The sequence below is a fragment of the Stegostoma tigrinum genome, chromosome 21 (assembly GCF_030684315.1).
Source record: "Stegostoma tigrinum isolate sSteTig4 chromosome 21, sSteTig4.hap1, whole genome shotgun sequence".
NCBI lineage: Eukaryota > Metazoa > Chordata > Chondrichthyes > Orectolobiformes > Stegostomatidae > Stegostoma > Stegostoma tigrinum.
Genome location: NC_081374.1, coordinates 22,607,855 through 22,627,429, shown reverse-complemented (window position 1 = coordinate 22,627,429; position 19,575 = coordinate 22,607,855). Strand labels below are relative to the sequence as shown.

General features: G+C 43.9%; 1 protein-coding gene across 5 annotated transcripts in view; it reads left to right on the top strand.

Moving 5' to 3' along the window:
* LOC125463008 (copine-8-like) overlaps positions 1 to 19,575 on the top strand; it is a 636,730-nt gene that overhangs the window by 553,085 nt on the left and 64,070 nt on the right. For all 5 annotated transcript variants that reach the window (XM_048553605.2, XM_048553606.2, XM_048553607.2 and 2 more), the window contains one exon: positions 8,553 to 8,655. In XM_048553605.2, coding sequence (XP_048409562.2) covers positions 8,553 to 8,655 — 103 coding nt within the window. The remainder of the gene's footprint in view (positions 1 to 8,552; positions 8,656 to 19,575) is intronic.

Genomic DNA, 19,575 nt, shown 5'->3' with positions numbered 1-19,575 from the left:
GTGCCCCAGGTCAGGGAGTCCGGAACACCATCCGTGTTTCCGTAAAGAAGGTGGATGAAGGTGCACCTGTGGACCGCACCTTCTTCGTGAAGAGGGTCCTGTTGGACTGTTGTGGGTTCGCTGCTGCGGACATTTACTGCCTGCAGGATTTCCCCGGAGGAGGTTTTTACGATATGACCTTCAGGAGTGCCAAGCTTTGCGAGTGCTTCCTGGAGGTTTTCAAGGAGAAAGGAGGTGAGGGCCCCCTCTCTGTATTGACCGCTGTCCCGCTGTTTGTGATGCCAGCGCAGAGGAGCCGTATGGTGACTGTAAACATGTACAAGCCGTATGTGCCAGCAGTTGATGTCCTGACCTTCCTTGGAAGGTACGTGAAGGTGGAAGGGGACCTAACTGACATCATGGACCCCTTTGGCATCTGGACCAGTAAGAGGCAGGTCAAGGTGACGCTGAGGATGGGCGCGGACGGGAATGTCATACACCCACCATCCAGCTTCGCGATCGGCGGGAGCAAGGGCTACCTGACCTACGCAGGGCAACCTAAAGTCTGCCATGCCTGTGGTAGGTCAGGTCACGTGGCGGCCGACTGCAAAGCCACCATCTGCAGGAACTGCAGGGAGGACGGACACCTTGCAAAGGATTGTCCACAAGAGAAAAGCTGCAATCTTTGCGGGGAAGCGGGCCACCTCTATAGGGCATGCCCGCAGCAGGGGACCACCTATGCCCAGGTCGCCGGCAGGGGCAATTCGGGGCCAGCCCCCCCGGAGGAGAGAAAGGCACCAGGACCCAGCAAGGACCCCACTAATGTGCAGGAGGGCCAGATCGTGCAGGGGGGCCCAGCCCCGCAGGATGGGCCCGAGGCCAGCAAAGCGCCCCTGCAGGCTCCGCTCCCCCCCGACAACCCGGAGTCGATGGTGGCGGTGACAGGCGACCCAGGGGAGTGGACGACGGTCCGGAAAGCGAGGAGGAAGGTGCATCGACGGGCCCAGGAACCGCAACTATCAGGCGGGAAGAGGCAGCTACAGGGGGGCTATAAGAGCTCCTCTGACGAGGGGGATTTGGAGAGGGCCCACCCGAAGCAGAAGTTAAAGATCTCGAGGGAGAAGGAAAGCAGCACCCCGCTTCCAGGTGACGGGAGGTGTCCTGAGGCTCCCTCCGACACCCAGTCAAGTGCCGCTGGGGCACTGGAGGGCCCCCCGGAACTTCCAGGCAGGAAGGAGGAAACAGCACGTACCCAGCCTGACCCAGAGCCGGACCCTCCTGCCTCCGCACCCCTGACGGGGGGATGCCACCCGGAAGGCAGCACCGATGGTTTTCTCAGCCCGGAGAGCGTCCAGCAGTTAGCCCGGGAAATGGGCATGAAGGGACAGATGGAGGGGCTGGAACTTGGACTTGGGGAGGGTACTGCAGTCACTGCCCACAATGGGGGTATGAGTTGCGAGCATTAATGTGCGCAGTGTCAAGTCCACCACAAGATGTGTGTCCACGTTGGCCTACCTGACCACCATCAAGGCGGACCTCCTGTTTCTGCAGGAGTGCGGGATACCGCACCTCGGCAGGTATGGGAAATGGTCCGGTGCCTGGACCTGTGGGCCTTCGATCTGGTCGGGGGGTAACGACTGTCGTTCCTCGGACCTGGCTATTCTGCTGCGGGGGCGCGATTTCACCATCTCTCAAGTTCAGGTGGTGGTGGGGGGGCGCCTCCCAGTGGCTGACATCACCTACAGCAACGCTCCCCTGAGGCTGATCAATGTGTACGCCCCAGCGGTACGGAATGAGCGGTTGGCCGTCTTGCAGCGGCTTCCACCCCTGCTGGCTACGTCCAGGCCGGTCATCCTAGGCGGAGACTTCCATCTGCATCGATGATGCAGTTGAAGATCCGGCGTGGGGGGAGTCAACTGGACGTCACGTCCAGATTCCTGATGGGCAGGGTGAAGGACACCAAGCAGCTCGACGTCTTCAGCACCCCTGCAGACGGAGCGCAGCGGAGGTACACCTGGTCGCGGCCAGACGGGTCTATCCGCTCAAGGATAGACTTCCTGTTTGTGTCACGGGTGTTCTCGGTCAGGTCCACCGGCGTCGACTCGGCCCGACATTTTGAGGATCAGCAGATCCTTCTATGCCGGACTGTACGACACAAAGCCCACGGACAGCACGGCCTCCGAGTCATTCCCGTCATCTATTACGGAGGTCTTAGACGACGGCACGAGGGAGTGGCTGGACCGGCCGATATCCCTGGACGAGCTGAGCAGAGCCCTCAAGTCCTTGGAGAGGAATAGGACTCCCGGAAGCGACGGCTTACCGGTTGAGCTGTATTCCGCTCTGTGGGACCTGGTCGGCTAGGACCTGCTGGAGGTGTACGATAGTGCGCTTCGGGCAGGGGAAATGTGCAAGTCCATGAGGAAGGGCATCATCACCCTCATTTACAAGAGGAAGGGGGAGAGGGAAGAAATTAAGAATTGGCGTCCCATTTCACTATTGAATGTGGACTACAAAACCCTGGCCAAGGTCACAGCCAACCGGGTCAGGTCTGTCCTGGAGTCGGTGATTCACCCTGACCAAACCTGTGCTGTGCCGGGCAGGAAGATTGCGGAGAGCCTCGCGCTCATCAGGGATACGATCGCCTACGTACAGGACAGGCAGGTGGACACCTGCCTCGTCAGCATGGACCAGGAGAAGGCCTTCGACAGGGTCTCTCATGCTTACATGAGGGACGTCCTCTCCAAATTGGGGTTCGGGGAGGGCATCCGCAATTGGATCTGGCTGCTCTACGCCAACATCGTTAGCGCAGTCTCGATCAACGGGTGGGAATCAGACAGTTTTCCTGTTAGATCTGGAGTCAGGCAGGGCTGCCCGCTCTCTCCTGCCTTGTTCGTGTGCTGTGTGGAGCCCTTCGCCGCATCCATTAGGAAGGACGTGAGCCTGAAGGGCGTGACTATCCCAGGCAGCGGAGGCCTTCAGGTCAAGACCTCCCTGTACATGGACGATGTCGCTGTCTTCTGCACCGATCATCGGTCAGTGAGTAGACTATTGGACATCTGCGGCCAGTTTGAACTGGCCTCGGGTGCCAAAGTCAATCGGGGTAAGAGCGAGGTCATGTTCTTTGGGATCATAAAATGTGAGGCTGGATGAACACAGCAGGCCAAGCAGCATCTCAGGAGCACAAAAGCTAACGTTTCGGGCCTAGACGCTTCATCAGAGAGGGGGATGGGGTGAGGGTTCTGGAATAAATAGGGAGAGAGGGGGAGGCAGACCGAAGATGGAGAGAAAAGAAGATAGGTGGAGAGAGTATAGGTGGGGAGGTAGGGAGGGGATAGGTCAGTCCAGGGAAGACGGACAGGTCAAGGAGGTGGGATGAGGAGATGGGGGTGCGGCTTGGGGTGGGAGGAAGGGATGGGTGAGAGGAAGAACAGGTTAGGGAGGCAGAGACAGGTTGGACTGGTATGCTGCTTGGCCTGCTGTGTTCATCCAGCCTCACGTTTTTTGATCTTGGATTCTCCAGCATCTGCAGTTCCCATTATCGCATGTTCTTCGGGAACTGGGACAACCGCTCCTTCATCCCCTTCACTATCAGGACAGACTACCTGAAGGTGCTGGGTGTTTGGTTTGGTGGAGCTGGGGCGTGCACTAAGACTTGGGAGGAACGTATCACCAAATTGAAGCAGAAGCTGGGCAGGTGGACGCTCCGGTCCCTCTCCATCGCGGGTAAGAACCTGGTTGTCAGGTGCGAGGGGCTTTCAGTACTGTTGTATGTGGCGCAGGCCTGGCCTATTCCCTGGACCTGCGCCACTGCAGTCGCCCGGGCCATCTTCCACTTCATTTGGGGGTCGAGGATGGACCGGGTCCGCAGGGATACCATGTACAAAGACCTGGAAAATGGGGGAAAGGGCATACCGAACGCCACCCTCGCCCTGACGGCTACCTTTGTGTGTGGCTGCATCAAGCTGTGCGTAGATCCTCAGTACGCAAACACCAAGTGTCACTACTTACTGAGGTTCTACCTGTCCCCGGTGTTGCGAAGGATGGGCCTGGCCTCGTTGCCGCGGAACGCTCCGAGTAGTTGGACCGTTCCGTACCACCTGTCCTTCGTGGAGAAATTTTTGAAAGGAAATACCTTTGACCACAAGGCCATCAGGCACTGGTCGGCACGTAGTATCCTCGGCACCCTTTGGGAAAAGGAGAGGGTGGATCCCGTCGTGTGGTTCCCCACGCAGACTGCCAAAGTCGTTTGGCAGAATGCCTCATCACCAGAACTTTCAAACAAGCACAAGGACTTTGCTTGGCTGGCGGTGAGAGGGGTTCTGCCAGTGAGATCCTTTATGCATGCCCGGAATCTCTGCGCCACCGCACGCTGCCCTCGAGGTGGCTGCAGGCGGGGACGGGACTGTCGATCACCTCCTTCTGGAGTGTGCCTTTGCGCAGGAGGTCTGGAGGGGGATGCAGTGGTATTTGTCGAGGTTCGTCCCGAGCAGCTCCGTGACGCGGGACTCCGTGCTCTACGGGCTGTTTCCGGGGATGCACACCGAGACCAACATCAACTGCACCTGGAGGACCATCAATGCGGTGAAAGACGCTCTTTGGTCTGCCCGCCAGCTCTAAGAACTGACCCCGACCGAGTGTTGCAGACTGGCGCACTCCAAGGTCCAGGGCTACGTGCTGAGGGACGCACTAAAGCTTGGGGCAGTCGCCGCCAAGGCGCGGTGGGGAAAGACCACGGTATGAAACCCCTCGTCCAGAATAGAAAAAAGGGCCCTATCTGATACCTGGGCCCAGCTGGCGCCTTCCCCAACTGGTCAGGGGGCCAACTGGGACTGTGCGGGGTGACGACTGCCGGGGTGTTTTCTTCGCTTTGTTTGTTTTTCCTTCTTTGTTTGTTTTTTTCCTTTAGTTGGTGTATGTACCCCCTGGGTAACCCGGAGCGGCTTGCATGACTGGGTTGGTGTGTAAATATGTTTTATTTTGTACATCTTATGAATAAAGTATATTTTCTCAAATCAAAAAATGGTGACGAAACGTCTGAAAACTAACCTTCCAGCTCAGCGAGCAAACTCACATCTGGAACCCCAACCTAAGCTACAAATCTTCTCTTGAAATGATTTGTTCAGTCACCTGGGATAGGGACCTTAACACCTACTCAATAGATCAGCAAGTTCATGCACTTATTACTGTATCGACTGTTAATATACATTATCACCAACAGGTCAAGAAATAGATGGTAGTAATGTCATTGAGTAATAACTTCATGAGGAATTAGTTCAAGATTATTTTCCAGCAAGCTTTTGTTGCAGTCTAAATGCCCAACTGGAGAATTTTGTCACACAACTTTTTACACTTCAGTAATATGTATAATTCAGTGTGCCTGATCCCTTAATTATAGACCTATATGAAACCATGTACAACTTCCCCTATTCTGTGTAGACATTTGTGACCTGTTTAGTTGTTGCAATCTGTCTTGAACATGCCTACATTTGTTGATACGGTCTTCCTTGGCTGGTCTCATGCTACACTGACCTTTTCTAGACCTCTCAGCTGTGCAGACATCCCAACTCAAGAGTGTACGTAGCACCTTTTTCACTGCAGGGTTCCTCCCTGCCACTTCTCTATATTTATCACTCTTCTCTTGGCCTCCCAGCACCTCCATTATGAAATTAGAAATGTATGTAAACTCATTGCAGACCTCTCGGCATTCTTTCTGTCTCCCTCTCTCTCGCTAACATCCCAACTACACCCTTTTGTTGCACAATGTATATATCTTTTCAGCATTACGACTCTCTTCTCTGCATTCTGTTCCCTTTGTTGTAATTTCTGACCCTGGTTTTTCCACGTTCTGCAGTTTTTGCTGTATTTGCCTTCTTAGTTTTCTACTCCACAGAGGGTGGGTTGCTCAGTCCTGTGCTTTTATTCTGCTCCTGTTTCCCACAACCTCAACAATGGACCAAACAAATCTGCTGTCTTCTTTCTCTGCCCCTCTAATGAAACATTGATATTTGCGACCCCACTGTTCCTCCATTTTACCTTTCAGAAACATGCTGGAACTTTTACAGTCAATCCTGCTTGACTGTCTTTTATGCTGTGATCCCGAGAAGTCAGCAGATGGTATTGAACAATCTGTCTTAGCCTGAATCATGACATGTGCCATATTTTTGCTTAAATTCTTTGCAGAGTCTTCACTATTTCTGTTTCCTTTTCTTTCCACTTAATTCTCCTTATTCTTATTCTTTTAATGCTTCTTGTATGCACAACCTCAGACTTGCACAGAAAGAAAGGATGGAATTGGACAATGAGAATCTAAAAGATCAACAAAAATACTGAAATCCCAGTGAATTTGACTCTTACAGCAACTGCAAATCAATGATCTATTTGCTTCTGCCAGTCACTCTTCTGTCCCTTATGTTACTTATTGTAAATACCTCTGGGCTTCAGAACACCTTCATGTCTTGCACTATTTCTCCCTGACAGTTTTAGAATGTATCTGCTCTGAATTCTTACAATTACCTTATCAAATGTGGAGTTACAACTTTGTCAAATTGACAATCAAAATATGTAATTGGAAACTATAGGTATCCTGTTCTCCCTTGTGAATTAAAATTAGTTCCTTTCCAACGATGAGCAGAAACCAGTATTTTTTTAACCAAGAAAATCCCTTCTTTCTTTCTTTCTCCTCACTTAGCACAGTTGGTTCTGCTATAACACACAATAGTTTTGTTCCTGCACAGCACTGCATTATAGAAAATCCCCCTATAGAAAAACAGGGCCTATAGGAAAAGCAGGGTTGGGGCAGACCACCAAAATCCCTCAAAACCACTCAAAATCCTAAAGATAGCACAGTTTAAATAGATGTATAATTCATATCTAATAATGAAATAAAAGTAAATTTAACATCTTGGAAAAAATGTCAAAGTGACTTGAAGGGGAAGGAGGTTTTGTTGTTGCTGTGTTGTTAATGCAGAGGCTGAGGGCCATCATTATTATCACTTCAGGTGTAGTTGTGGTTGCAGCATTAGTATGAAAAATAGTTAATCCAGAAGTGGATGGCTGTGGCTCATGACTTCTAACTGTTTCTTGGGGTTTGGCTTAAAAAAATACATACAATTTTCGCTTCTTTCATGTAGAAGCTGTTCATAGAGTGCCAAATAAGACCTTACTCCACAAAGTGCTACCCTGCTCCGTTCTGCATTGTAATTATTGTCCTCTAAGAGCTGCAACTGCTTTTCAATTTCCCACAGGATAGAAGACAAAATAGAAATGGAAAGCGCTTGTGGTGCTACATCCTGGATTTCTTCTTCATGTCCAGCTTCCACTTGCCCCTCAGTGATAAATTGTTGTTAATCAGCACAGTTGGTTCTGCTGTAACACACAATAGTTTTGTTCCTGCACAGCACTGCGTTATAGAAAAGAGGTCTTTTCAGTGGGACTCGAGCAGCCCTTCAACATCCTCACTCTCCTTTTTCAAATCTAACTGCTTTGCAAGATCAACACAATGTTCTTTGATTCTTGGGAGCTGCTCTGACAGATCAAAGTCTGTAAAATCTTGAAAAAATCCTAGGGGAAGCTTCTGCCAAACTGCATGGAAGCAGTCCTTACTGACATCACCCCAGGCCTCCACAATAATGTCAATTGCATTCTTGATGTTAAAGATTTTCCAAAATTGAAGGATACTGGCCTTACCCTGCTCCGTGGCTGCATTCAGCCTTTTAAATGTGTTTAAATTGAAGGAGACAGGCAGTGTTTGGGGGTAGAGATAGCACTTTGATGTTTTCAGAAAGCTCACCAATGGTGAGAAGATGGCTTGGTGCATTATCCAGGATGAAGAGAATCTTGAAATCCAAATTTTTCCTGCAATACTTTCTAAAAATAAAGCCTGTGAAATGATCATGTGATGCTGGTGGGGGGACTCTTTCAGGACTAACATTGAGCATGCTCAGGACCATGCATGCAAAACATTCACGTGATGAGGATGTATACTCTACGTGCCGATAGAAACGTATTATAGCCAACACAAGTTTGCTTTATAGAAATAGCATTCCCCCAACCAATTTGTGCTTCCTGAACACGCTTTATAGCAGAAGCGACTGCATTGTGAAAATACTACTACATAACCATTGGGAGACGTTGGAGAGGAGATAAGCATATTTGAGTGATGAGCAACATGGAGGCAAATTAGACAGGAGAGGAATTTCCTAAATATGGAATTCTTCTTTAAATAAGTGATGCAGCATTTTTTAAAAATATAAATTCCAAGTAAACTGTTTACAGCAGTGAAATTACTGTGTATAATGTCAAATTATGAGGGATTCATTATATATTGATTCAGTCAGGATCTCACCTTTTGAGGTCCAAAAGAACGAATCATTTGCCTGAAGTACACACTTATTTTGTGTAGAGATAAATAATATATTTCACTGTGTGCTTCTTTTTTGTTACCCCTGGAACAGTCAATAGCTTGCGTTATGCGATCCATCCAAAGTTGTCAGATACTTAATTTTTTTTAACCAGCACTGTGTTCTAATTATTGGTGTCATTTTCTAATCTCAACTTTTGTCTGGTTTCTACAGATATGCAACAGCAGTACAAGATGGCTCACAGTACTTTGTTCTGCTCATTATAACAGATGGAGTTATCTCAGACATGGCACAGACTAAAGAAGCTATTGTTAATGTAAGTCCCGGTTTATTCCTGTTAATCTAGCAGATCATATTCAGTGTGAATTGAATTCTAATGCAAATCATTCTTGGAAACACTTCACATTTCATTATACCTACATCCAAAAATGTAATCAAAGTCAGGATCACATTAAGGATTACTGTATTATTTACTGGCAATAAGTCCATACTAAGTAAGATTCTATGTAACACAACTATGCATATGTTTTGAAATGTGGAATTAGTTCTTTGACTGAAAGGTGTAGGTAACACAATATTTACCATTTCATCATCTTAATTTCTCAACACTGTACTCAACAAATTATTGTAATTTGGCTATAATACTTGATTATTCAATTGCTTTTGATTATATGATGAAAAACAATTGTAGTGATAGCACACCATGCAAGGTGACATCCTCATCCTCCTTAGTAACTGCTTAGCCATGGGATAGTGCACTGAATTACTAGAGAGGACCAGCAGGTAGGGCACAACTGGCATTCACTCCATGCATGTTTGTGTCATCAGCACCATCTAGTTGTTTAAGCTACAGAATGTTACAACTGTTCAGTTCACGTCAAAGTGCTGAGCCATTATAAGTGTTGCTGCACACAACCTCCATGAGCTTGGCCAGTTTCTCAAAGGTTGAGTTTTCAAGGCAGCGAACATGATCCCACCCTGCCTCGCACAATTCTGCTTTTTGAAAGGAACACATCTTGTTTTGAGGAGCCAGCTGGAGGACATGCTGTTTTAGACCTAGTGCTAAAACAGTCAAAAGGCTAATTAATAACCCTACTGCAATGAGAACTTTTAGAAATGAGTGAATTTTACACAATGTTTGAAAGTGAGGTAGTTAAGTCTGAAGCAAGGGCATTCAATTTGAATAAGGGAAATTATGAAACCGTGACACACAAATTAGCTGAATTGATTTATACATCAAAGGTGTGACTGTATGTAAGCAATGGACAACTTTAAATGAGTATTACATGAATTATAGTCATTATACATTCCTTCAAGCTAGAAAATCTCAAGAGGTCAGTCAACCTTGGCTAACAAAGGAGGTTTTGAACTGTATAGGTTTAAAAAAAAGGCCTACAAGGTTCCCAGAAATAGCAAAAAATCTGATGATTAGCAGGTTTTAAGCATATCGCGAAGAAAACAAAGAGACTAGCAAGCAAAGGAAGAGTAGAATCAGAATGCAATTTCACACAAAACATAAAAATGAACTGTGAAAACTTCCACAGATATGAAGAAAGTAAATGTTTAGCTGAAATGAATGTGTGGCTGTTACTGCCAGAGCAAGAAAAACTTGTAGTAGACAATAAAGAAGCGACAGGGAAACTAAATGATTACTTTGTTTCTTTTCACTGAGAAAAGTACAAGAATCTCTCAGAAGTAGAGATCCTAGTGACTAGGGAGAATGAGGATTTGAAGGAAATTAATATTAATGAGAAGTTTGCGCTGGAGAAAATAATGGGGCTGCAGGATGATATATCACCAGGACCTGATATTCTTCATCCCAGAGTTGTCAACGAGGTGATGTAGATGAACTGGTAATGTTCCAAAATTCTATCAGTTCTAAAATGATTCCTGCAAGTTGGAAGGTAACAAATGTCATCCCACTTTTCAATTAAATGGCATTAGCTTCATTGTCACATACTCAAATGAGTACTGTGGAAAGTTTATAAGTTGCCATTTACAGTATCACTTAGTTACAGAATAGAGAAATGAAACAAAAAATAGTAATGTTACAGCTATACACTGTATAATCATTGGCCAGAAAAATGAGAAGCTGAGTTTAAAAGACAAACCTCAGTCTCCCTTCAAAGGCTATCTGTAGCAAACCAGCGCAGGATGCCTGCAGTGGCCTGACCACTGACTGCCGCCATGCTGGGCCTCTGGTTGCTAGTGTCCACGTTTCAGCCACCAGAGTTTCTGCCGACCTTTGATCCTGCTTCAGAGGCCAGGGCCAGGTGGCCGAGTGGCTGAGGCTGACAGAAGGGAGGGCAGAGGGGGACAAAAAGAGGAGATAAAGAACATAAGAAGCAGAGGACCCATCTTGCCAGGACATTGGCAAGAACCTAAAGAGAAAACAGGAAACTGCATATCCGTTTCATTTGTATCTGAAGTAGAGAAAATGCTAGAGCCTAAGTTGTGATAAATAATACTTCGATAATGATGATCAAACTAGATATAGTCAGCATGGATTTGTGAATAAGAAGTCATGGTTGATGAGCTTGTTGGAGTTTTATGGAGATGTTACACATGAAATTGATAAAGGAGATCAAATGGATATAGTATTTATTTTGATTTTATCAACCTGTTTGGCCATGTTATGACACATCTGAGATATGGGGTTTCAATGTAGGCCTGGCTCAGGTATGCTATCATGTATCTAAGCAATCCTCAATGGACGTAAAATAATGAGGCTTTCAAAAGGTTTTTGATGAAGTCACCAGAAGAGGCTGGTTAGAAAACTTAAAGCATGTGGAAATCAGGGTAATATGCACCAGTAAATTATACATACAGTGTATAAAATATTAAAACTTTGTATTTGATGTCTACTCTTCGATATCAACTACAGATAAGAGTCAATACTTAGCTTCTAGAATGTGAGATATTAAAATTGCCTTTCAATATTGGACAAATGCTATTATCAGTTAATTATGCTGTATAATTTCAATGCCTGATTTATTTCCTGCTATTCAATGCAGGATTAGTTTTGTTGGTCATTGTAATGGTTTAAGTAGACATCAGATTCACTTGAGAAGTGCAGGAGGGAGTTTCACTGCAAATGAGCCCTGATTGACTGAATTTTGGAACCCAAAATGTAGGCCAGACTCACCTAGAAGAGACAAATGTTGGCATTTTCAATTGTTAACATTAAAATTGCATAATGTGGCAAGCGTGACATTCTGATTTCGAAAATCCGATTCCACAGAATCGCCAATCAAATTTCAATAGAACCCATCTTCAAATAAAAGGATGTTCTCTCCCACCATCACCACCTAACAAGTTACTCAACAAGGCATCAGAAAGAGCTCAGAAAAAAAAGACGTGTTCAGCTCTAATTCAGATATCGCAGATGTAGAACAAGAATCTAGCCTTTACTGAATGCCTACTAATTTTCCCATGAAAGCTATTCACAGTCTCTTGACAAAAAAGTCCAATTAACCTTCAATTAAAGCCAAGTTTCATTAAAATACCAAGTGCCTGCAAAATTGATTTTATAGTTTAAGAAATAGGCTCATATAGAGAGAAACCAGAATAAAATTCACAAGACAAAGCAATATTAACATCCAGTATGGATTGGGTTCATATTTTATTCTTTATTCTCATTTTTATCGAAAATTTGGCCAAGATTTCAGTTGAGGGAGAAATAATTGAAAATCAATCTGTCTAATTAAAGATTGTTTTGAAGGTCATTCTGTTGTAGTCCAGCCATTTTTCTTTTCTGAGTCTGAGAACGGTGACTTCTATTATGAGCCTAGTATCATTCTAGAAACTCTAATTTACTTCCCACAAAGATAAGAAAAATGCAAATACCTTTTGAGTCTTCTGCTCATCAAAGGTGACTTGTTCATCGTGTTGGAATGCCAGGCAGCAACATCAATTCTGCAGTCAGCTCTTGGCTGTTTTACCTCTGCACCTATGCAAATAAGGTCAGTCTGCATGATTATCATACCAGCAGCAGCATGATATGATATTAGGGCAATGTCATTTTCATCCATAAATGGATGTCCCGATCACCACTGATGGAGATTTTTGGAATCTATGTACTTTTTCTCTTGCAGCTTCTAAAACTGTTCTTCTCCAAACACATGTTTTCAAAGATAATGGGAACTGCAGATGCTGGAGATTCCAAGATAATAAAATGTGAGGCTGGTGTGTTCATCCAGCCTCACATGTTTTCAAAGGATAGCTTTGCTACAGTTCATTGTTGGCTGAACGTGAAGCTGTGATCCATTAAAATTCTCTGGCTTGCAAACCCATTACATATTATTTCCCTTGTGTCTGTGATATTCCTATGTGGCCCTCAGCTGAGCAGCTGATTGTCTCTTTCACCAAAACACCTCCACCTCCATCACTTCTCAAGTGAATCTGATGTCTACTTAAACCATTACAATGACCAACGAAACTAATCCTGCTTTGAACAGGAAATATCTACAGAACTGTCTACCGAAAATGGTCCATTTCTATTCCTGCATCAGACCATCAGCTGCTGAACCCCACATCCACGATGTTGTTACTTCTAGTCTCAATGAATCAAATGCTGCCTTGGCCAGTCTCCATCTTTCATCCTCAGTAACTTTAAGCCTGTCCAAAAACTGCATAAAAACTTGTAAAAGGTTCTGTTCACCCTTCATTTCTGTCCTTGCTGATTACCGGCAGTTCCTCATTCAGAAATATCATCAATTAAAGATTCTCAATCTTTTCTTCAAATTCATTTGTGGTTTCATCCTTGTCTTTCTCCATAACCTCCTCAAGTTCTGTTATGCTGTTGGATGTCTGTGTTCCTCCATCTCTGATCTTCTGTACATCCCCCATTTGTTAAGCCTCTTCATCGTTGGCTGTGTCTTCAGCTGCCAAGCCCATAAACTGTGGGATTTTTTTTATACCAGATACTCTACTTGCTTTTTCAAAAAAAAATTTAAAGCCCTCTGGCTAAGCTTTTGCTGTAGTTTCTATAGCTCCTCGTTTGATTCTCTGCAGATTTTTTAAAATTTCTGGTAGCATGCCTGAGAACTGCTTTCTCATGCTTTCTTCATTAACTTTCAATATAAATGCAATTGTTGCTGTAGGTTTCCTTTGGACAGTGTTATATGCAGTATAAAATCACTTTAGAATCAGAATGGGAAGGAGATTTCAGAATTCACTGCTTGAGTACAGTGGACATATTTCAAAAGAGAATCTAATAATTATCATAACAGAAAAAAATGCAGGGTGAATGAAAGAAGGGAATGGACTAAGTGAATTCTTCATTTACAAGAAGCTGAATGGCTTCCTCCTGTGTTGTAACTATTCTATGATTCCGTTTATACTACTTCACTTGGTCTTGTACTTTTTTTCAGGGATTCCAAATGAGGTCTGGAACATCAGTCCCTGATGATGCCTTGTCAATGCTTGTGTTTTTGTATGTTTGAAACAATTATGTTCTAAATTCATCATATAAAATAAGGATACAGCCTTGTGATTTTGTGATACACCACAACTCTTTATCATACCTTGATTCTGGTCCAGTTCGTGTAACAGATTGATTGTGATGTGTTCAAGCCTAGTATTTCTTTGTGTGATTGAATTTTTTATTCAAACGGTACTTGGCGCTCCTTCATGAGCACAAAGATTAACTGTTCACAAAAGAATCTTAAAATCTGTAGAGTTTAAGCTTTAGACTTGATTTCACACAAACTATAAATCATAGTCAAACCCAAATACTTAAGGGAGTTGTAGATGAAGAATGAAGGGCTTGACTTATTAGGAAATCTGAGAAATATGCAGATTCTATGACATTTAAAAGGTCGAACACAACAGAATTTTGTTCCCTATTCCTTGGATTGGAGGCAGCCACTTATAAATACCTGTGCTTAAGGGTTACAATGATAGAAACATACTGCCTGTAAGCTCCATTTCAAGCCACACAACATCTTGATTTTGGATTTTGCCACTGTCCCTTCACATTCTTCCTAATAGCTGCATGAGAGCACCAACACTACATGGACTATTGAGATTCCAGAAGTAGCTCACAAGGGCAATGGAGGCAGCAAATGCTGATGTTCATATGTCATGAACAAACAATAAAAAAAATTGTTCCATAACATGCATATTCACAGGCTTAATATCTTCCTGAAAGAAAATGTTCGAAGTCTAATAAATTAACTTGGTTATTTCTCCCAGAGCTACAATGACTCAGTGATGGTGCTCGTCACAATGTTTTTAGATTCACATTGCTTTTGCTTAGTTGTTTTACTTTTGAGAAAGAAATGAATTAAATGTACCTCAGTGATATATTCATTTGCTGAATAATTAAAATGCAACTTTCAGTAAAATAACCAGAGGTTTTCTCTTAGTTAGAAATTGATATTAATTGTTCATTTCTGGAGAATTGACCTTGAGGGCCATTTTATAATCTGACAGATTCTTCGCCTTACCTATACTGACATGAATTGTTTATACTGGAATGGTTGCTGGGATAGGGAGGTTCGTGAATATCTAATATTTGTAAGTCATCTGGGCTTTCCTGGTGAGATGTCTGGTACGGTAATAATGGGTGTCTTTGTTAATGGTAAACGTCTGCTGTCAATCTTGGCTATTAAGGGAAAGAAATTAAACAGGCAATTTACATTAATTTCTCATCAGTGAGAAAATCTTAGGTAGCAGGTACCATGAATTATTTAATTTCTGTACTGTGAATTTTATGTATTTCTGGGTTACATCTCCATCACTTTTCAAAAATAAATCTGCACATTAAAAATGCTGGATGAATTTGTTGGGGCAAGAAGACAACAAATTGACTGGATCTGATAGCTGACATCCCAGGAATGGCTGCAGAGATAAGGATACATTGGTTTTATCATTCAGAACTACTTTGATTCTAGAATAGTCACCATGCTCTAAGAAGTAGCATATGTAATCCCATCATTCAAGAAAGAAAACAAAAGTCAAAAAGTATGAGTGAAATTTTCAATACTTAATTTTTATTGAAATCATGGGACTGCAAGCAGATGGGAATTCATTGAAATGGCCAGTGGGTTTTGTCTTGGACCTTTAATTGAGCTCTTGATTACTATCCCACTTCTTAGCTCCTTGGTCAATTAGAACAGGTAGATTAAATCGCATGTTGAATCTGTCAAAGGAAGGACTTTGAATTGAAGGGACCACGGCTTTGACCAGAACCAACTCTCAACTCCGTATTGACTTCAGAGATTGCTGCAGCCAAAGTAATGGAAAGGTGACCTGGGAAAGGGCCTCAAGTCTCACTCTTATCTGGAGGCTCTGCTTTGAGATTAAACTAACTTCAGTGAGCTGCTGTATCCGAAGGAGAGGAAGAAGTTGACTACTTTTCCATCAATTGGTGGGAACAGAAGTAGCTGCAAATGCCAGTAGAAGAATTGTGATCATGACAAAGTGGAGACAGAACACAAAGAGGATGCAAGAACTGAAGAGGATGGGAAAGGTGAGTAGTGAAAAGCTTCTGGTCGCAACCACTGCACTCTGACTTTTCCAGCATTCTCCCACATAATTCTCCTCAAAACAACATGCTATGCAGTTACAATCATTATTCTGTCTATCTCCAGGCTCCTCACATCCCTGAATAAACAGCCATCACTCACCCTCACCCTTCACCTTACTAATATCTCATAATCATGCCTCACAGTCACCCTCCACAAGTGTTGTCCTTGCCTTAGTCCATGACAATGCATGTAAACTGTGATGCTCCTGTTCTAGAAGGCTAGAGATATTATCAATGACCCATTTGAAGACCTGAAGCCCCCCTGATGTAAAGGTGCAGGTATACTATATACTGAGGTGTCATTTGGAGGTGGATCTGTATCTGTCCCTTTTGCCTGTAGAGGGTTATATGGTTAAGGAGAAGGCAATTGGGGTGCACTTTATTCCTGCTGGTGCCACTTCTGTTGATGTTGCTGCTGTGGTTTACCCTCATCGGATTGCAATGTACAGCCGCATCATCTGCTCCAATTGCCATGATGAAGGGAGGAAGAGAGCTGTAGGTTCTAGGTCAATGAATGTTTTCAAGAACAGAGATCATTAGATTTCTTGGCAGTAAAAGAAAATCAAGTCAAATGGGGATAGGTGGGAAAGTAGAAGGACGGTATAAGTCCAGCTATATCAGACAAGAGTGGCAGACCAGGCTCAATGTGCCATTTTACATAAACCTGCTTCTCTGTCTCTTGTTCTCAAATATTCACTGCCTAAAACAGCAACAATATGCACTGCCATAAATTGCTGTGCTAACATGGAACTACATCACTGTTCTATCGTCATTGCTGAGTAAAAGTACTGGAGCCCTTTACCTAAGCAGTATGGAGACAGCGCCTCCACTGTGTCAACTGCAACAATTCAAAAGACTTCACATTTCCTGAATAATTAAGGGGATCTGCTGGAAATGCTGCCCTTGTCAATGATGTCAACATCCTGTGAAATAATAAAAATAGTAAAATTGAGTCTTCATTTATTAAAAGATCCATTTGTTTTCAATTTAAGATCATTCACATTATTTTTATTACACACATGTAATCTGATTAATAATATTCATTGATTAGCATATCAGTACAATACCAGGGTTCACAAAATGAGTCCACAAACTTTGCATCGGATCCTTTTGAAAGAACCGATCAAATTCCTAAAATATCCTGTGCTTTTTATTATGTAAGGCAAGAATTAACTTAAAAGATTAGCACCCTCTTAATGTATTCATCAATATAGTGTGTGTGTGTGTGTGTGTGTGTGTGTGTGTGTGTGTGTGTGTGTGTGTATGTGTGTGTGTGTGTATAACAGTCATGTAGCTCGCTTCCCCACTTTGCAGACTTTTATTACAATCCTCTGTTCTTCTGACATTTCAAACTTTGAGTGACCACAGTTGTCTTATACAGCATCATTTTCTTTTCTATCTAGATTTCTAACTCGAGGCTTATTATTCCTGCATGTTTACCTATTTTTCATTAAACATTCTATGAGTCATGCAGCAAATAACATTCAATTCTCACACCAGCTCACATTAAATCTTGTAACTGGTACCTTTATGTCCAAAGTGCAATACAAAGTAATCTAATCTATCCACTACCCCTGGTAGAACTTAGCCAACTACATGATGCTAACTACTCTGCCTTGCTTCCTGATTCTTATATTTTGCATGCTGGATACTATCTTGCAACGGTAGTAGATTCGCCAACTTTTAAGTACATTTAAGTCATCATTGGACAAGCATATGGACATACATGGAATAGTGTAGGTTAGATGGGCTTCAGATTGGTATGACAGGTCGGCACAACATCGAGGGCCGTTGTTATGTTCTATGTTCCTGTGGATTGAGCTTGGAAAGCATGACACCATTTACAAGAGATATTGATGCCAATTGATCTGGAGCTTTAATAATGACGTGTGGAATCTTCCCAGCCTTAGAGCAATGTGGCTGTAGGAAAGTAATGGGAAATGTAGAGGAGATAACCAATATGACCCTTCTTGATACTGAGACCAGTAGTCCAGGACATGACTTTGAGTTTTTCATGAGTGAGTGGCAAGAAGTCTATTGACTGTGATAATTTCTCATTGTCATTGTCATTATTATCTAATCTCACCTCATTAATGTCACTCAACCACCCACCAGAAAGTAACAGGACACAAAGAATTCCTGGTATGGAGGTCTGAGCAGGCACCTAGCAACTCCAGCTCGCCATTTGCTGCTCTGGACATCCAGTCCCAGAATCTCAAGGCACGCTGCATTGCCAGTGACTGCATACACCCACATCCACAGATCATGCCATCCAACATGCGCCAACACCAGCTCATCATAGTATCACTTCTCCAATCTGCTTAAGGGACAGTTCTGCATGTCTGTGTGGCACATTATGGAGCTGCTGCAAGGACATTCTGTGCAATTGAACAGACACACAGCTCATGACTGGACCGGATTTAATTACAGGACTGCTCCTTGCTAAATATCTCAGCACTCATTCACTTTGTGTCAATCGGAATGCTTTGACTTGCTTTTCCTTTTTACAGTTTTCCCCTGAAAGGATCAAGCATTCCTTTTTTATCTTGCAGTTTAACACAGACACAAAGCCAGGCACTTTGAATACTTGTCAGTCATACATCAAGGAAATTGATATATTTCTGTATGGCACAGTGCTTATGTCACTATGTGTCTACTACTTACATACATTGGACAGTAAGTGCTGCAAACAAATGGATATACCTGAGTAGAGTTGACCTCAGTCAAGCCCAAGGAGACACCCTTCAGTCAGGGGGTCACCAAACAGTAAGTCAAGGGCAGCCTTTGATATCAATCTAACATCATGGGTGTAATTAGTAAGCATTATGGAGTCAATAACTCTGCAGCCTGGAGAGTGGGTGACTGTCAGTTCTGTGGATTCAATGCAGTCTAATCAGGACAGCTGTACAGATATCAGTCGGTGATCTTGTCATTCGCCATTTGAGAATCATTTGGGGTATTCTCAAGTCTCTCAAGGGAGTCGACTATAGTCGATCTGGGCGTCTGTCCTCTAAAAACCAAGGCGTTGGGGTAACCAGAGAATACTTCTGTGCAGAGATAGTAGGAACTGCAGATGCTGGAGAATCTGAGATTACAAGGTGTAGAGTTGGATGAACACAACAGGCCAGGCAGCATCGGAGGAGCAGGAAGGCTGATGTTACGGGCCTAGACCCTTCTTCAGAAATTTCTGAAGAAGGGTCTAGGCCCGAAACGTCAGCCTTTCTGCTCCTCCGATGCTGCTTGGCCTGCTGTGTTAATCCAATTCTACACCTTGTTATCCAACACTTCTGTGCAGGAAGGCTATGGAACTTACTAAGGAGATTAGAGTCAGAATGCTGTGATGTGGAGGGGATTACAACAGTGACTGGGGTTAATTTGTCAGAGAAGAGGAGGAGACAATAGGAGAGCATAGAAGGACTAGTGTGGTGAGGAAGTCATCAACAGTCAGCAGCGCTGTGGCTTTGATACAAAGAGCCAATCTGCAGTGTTTACTTAATACACCTGGGACTTTGGGAGGAGGAACGGTGGTGGGAGTGCTAAAATGTGTGTTTGGGTAGACATGTTTCGTGGGGACATGGGATAGTTCAATATTATTGCTGTTAATGGGTTTGTCTACCAGCAATGCAATGTTTACAGTTTGGGGGTCACCAACGGTAAGATGCTGACCTTGAACCTCTCTGCTTGAGAGGCAGCCACTGCTGCCTC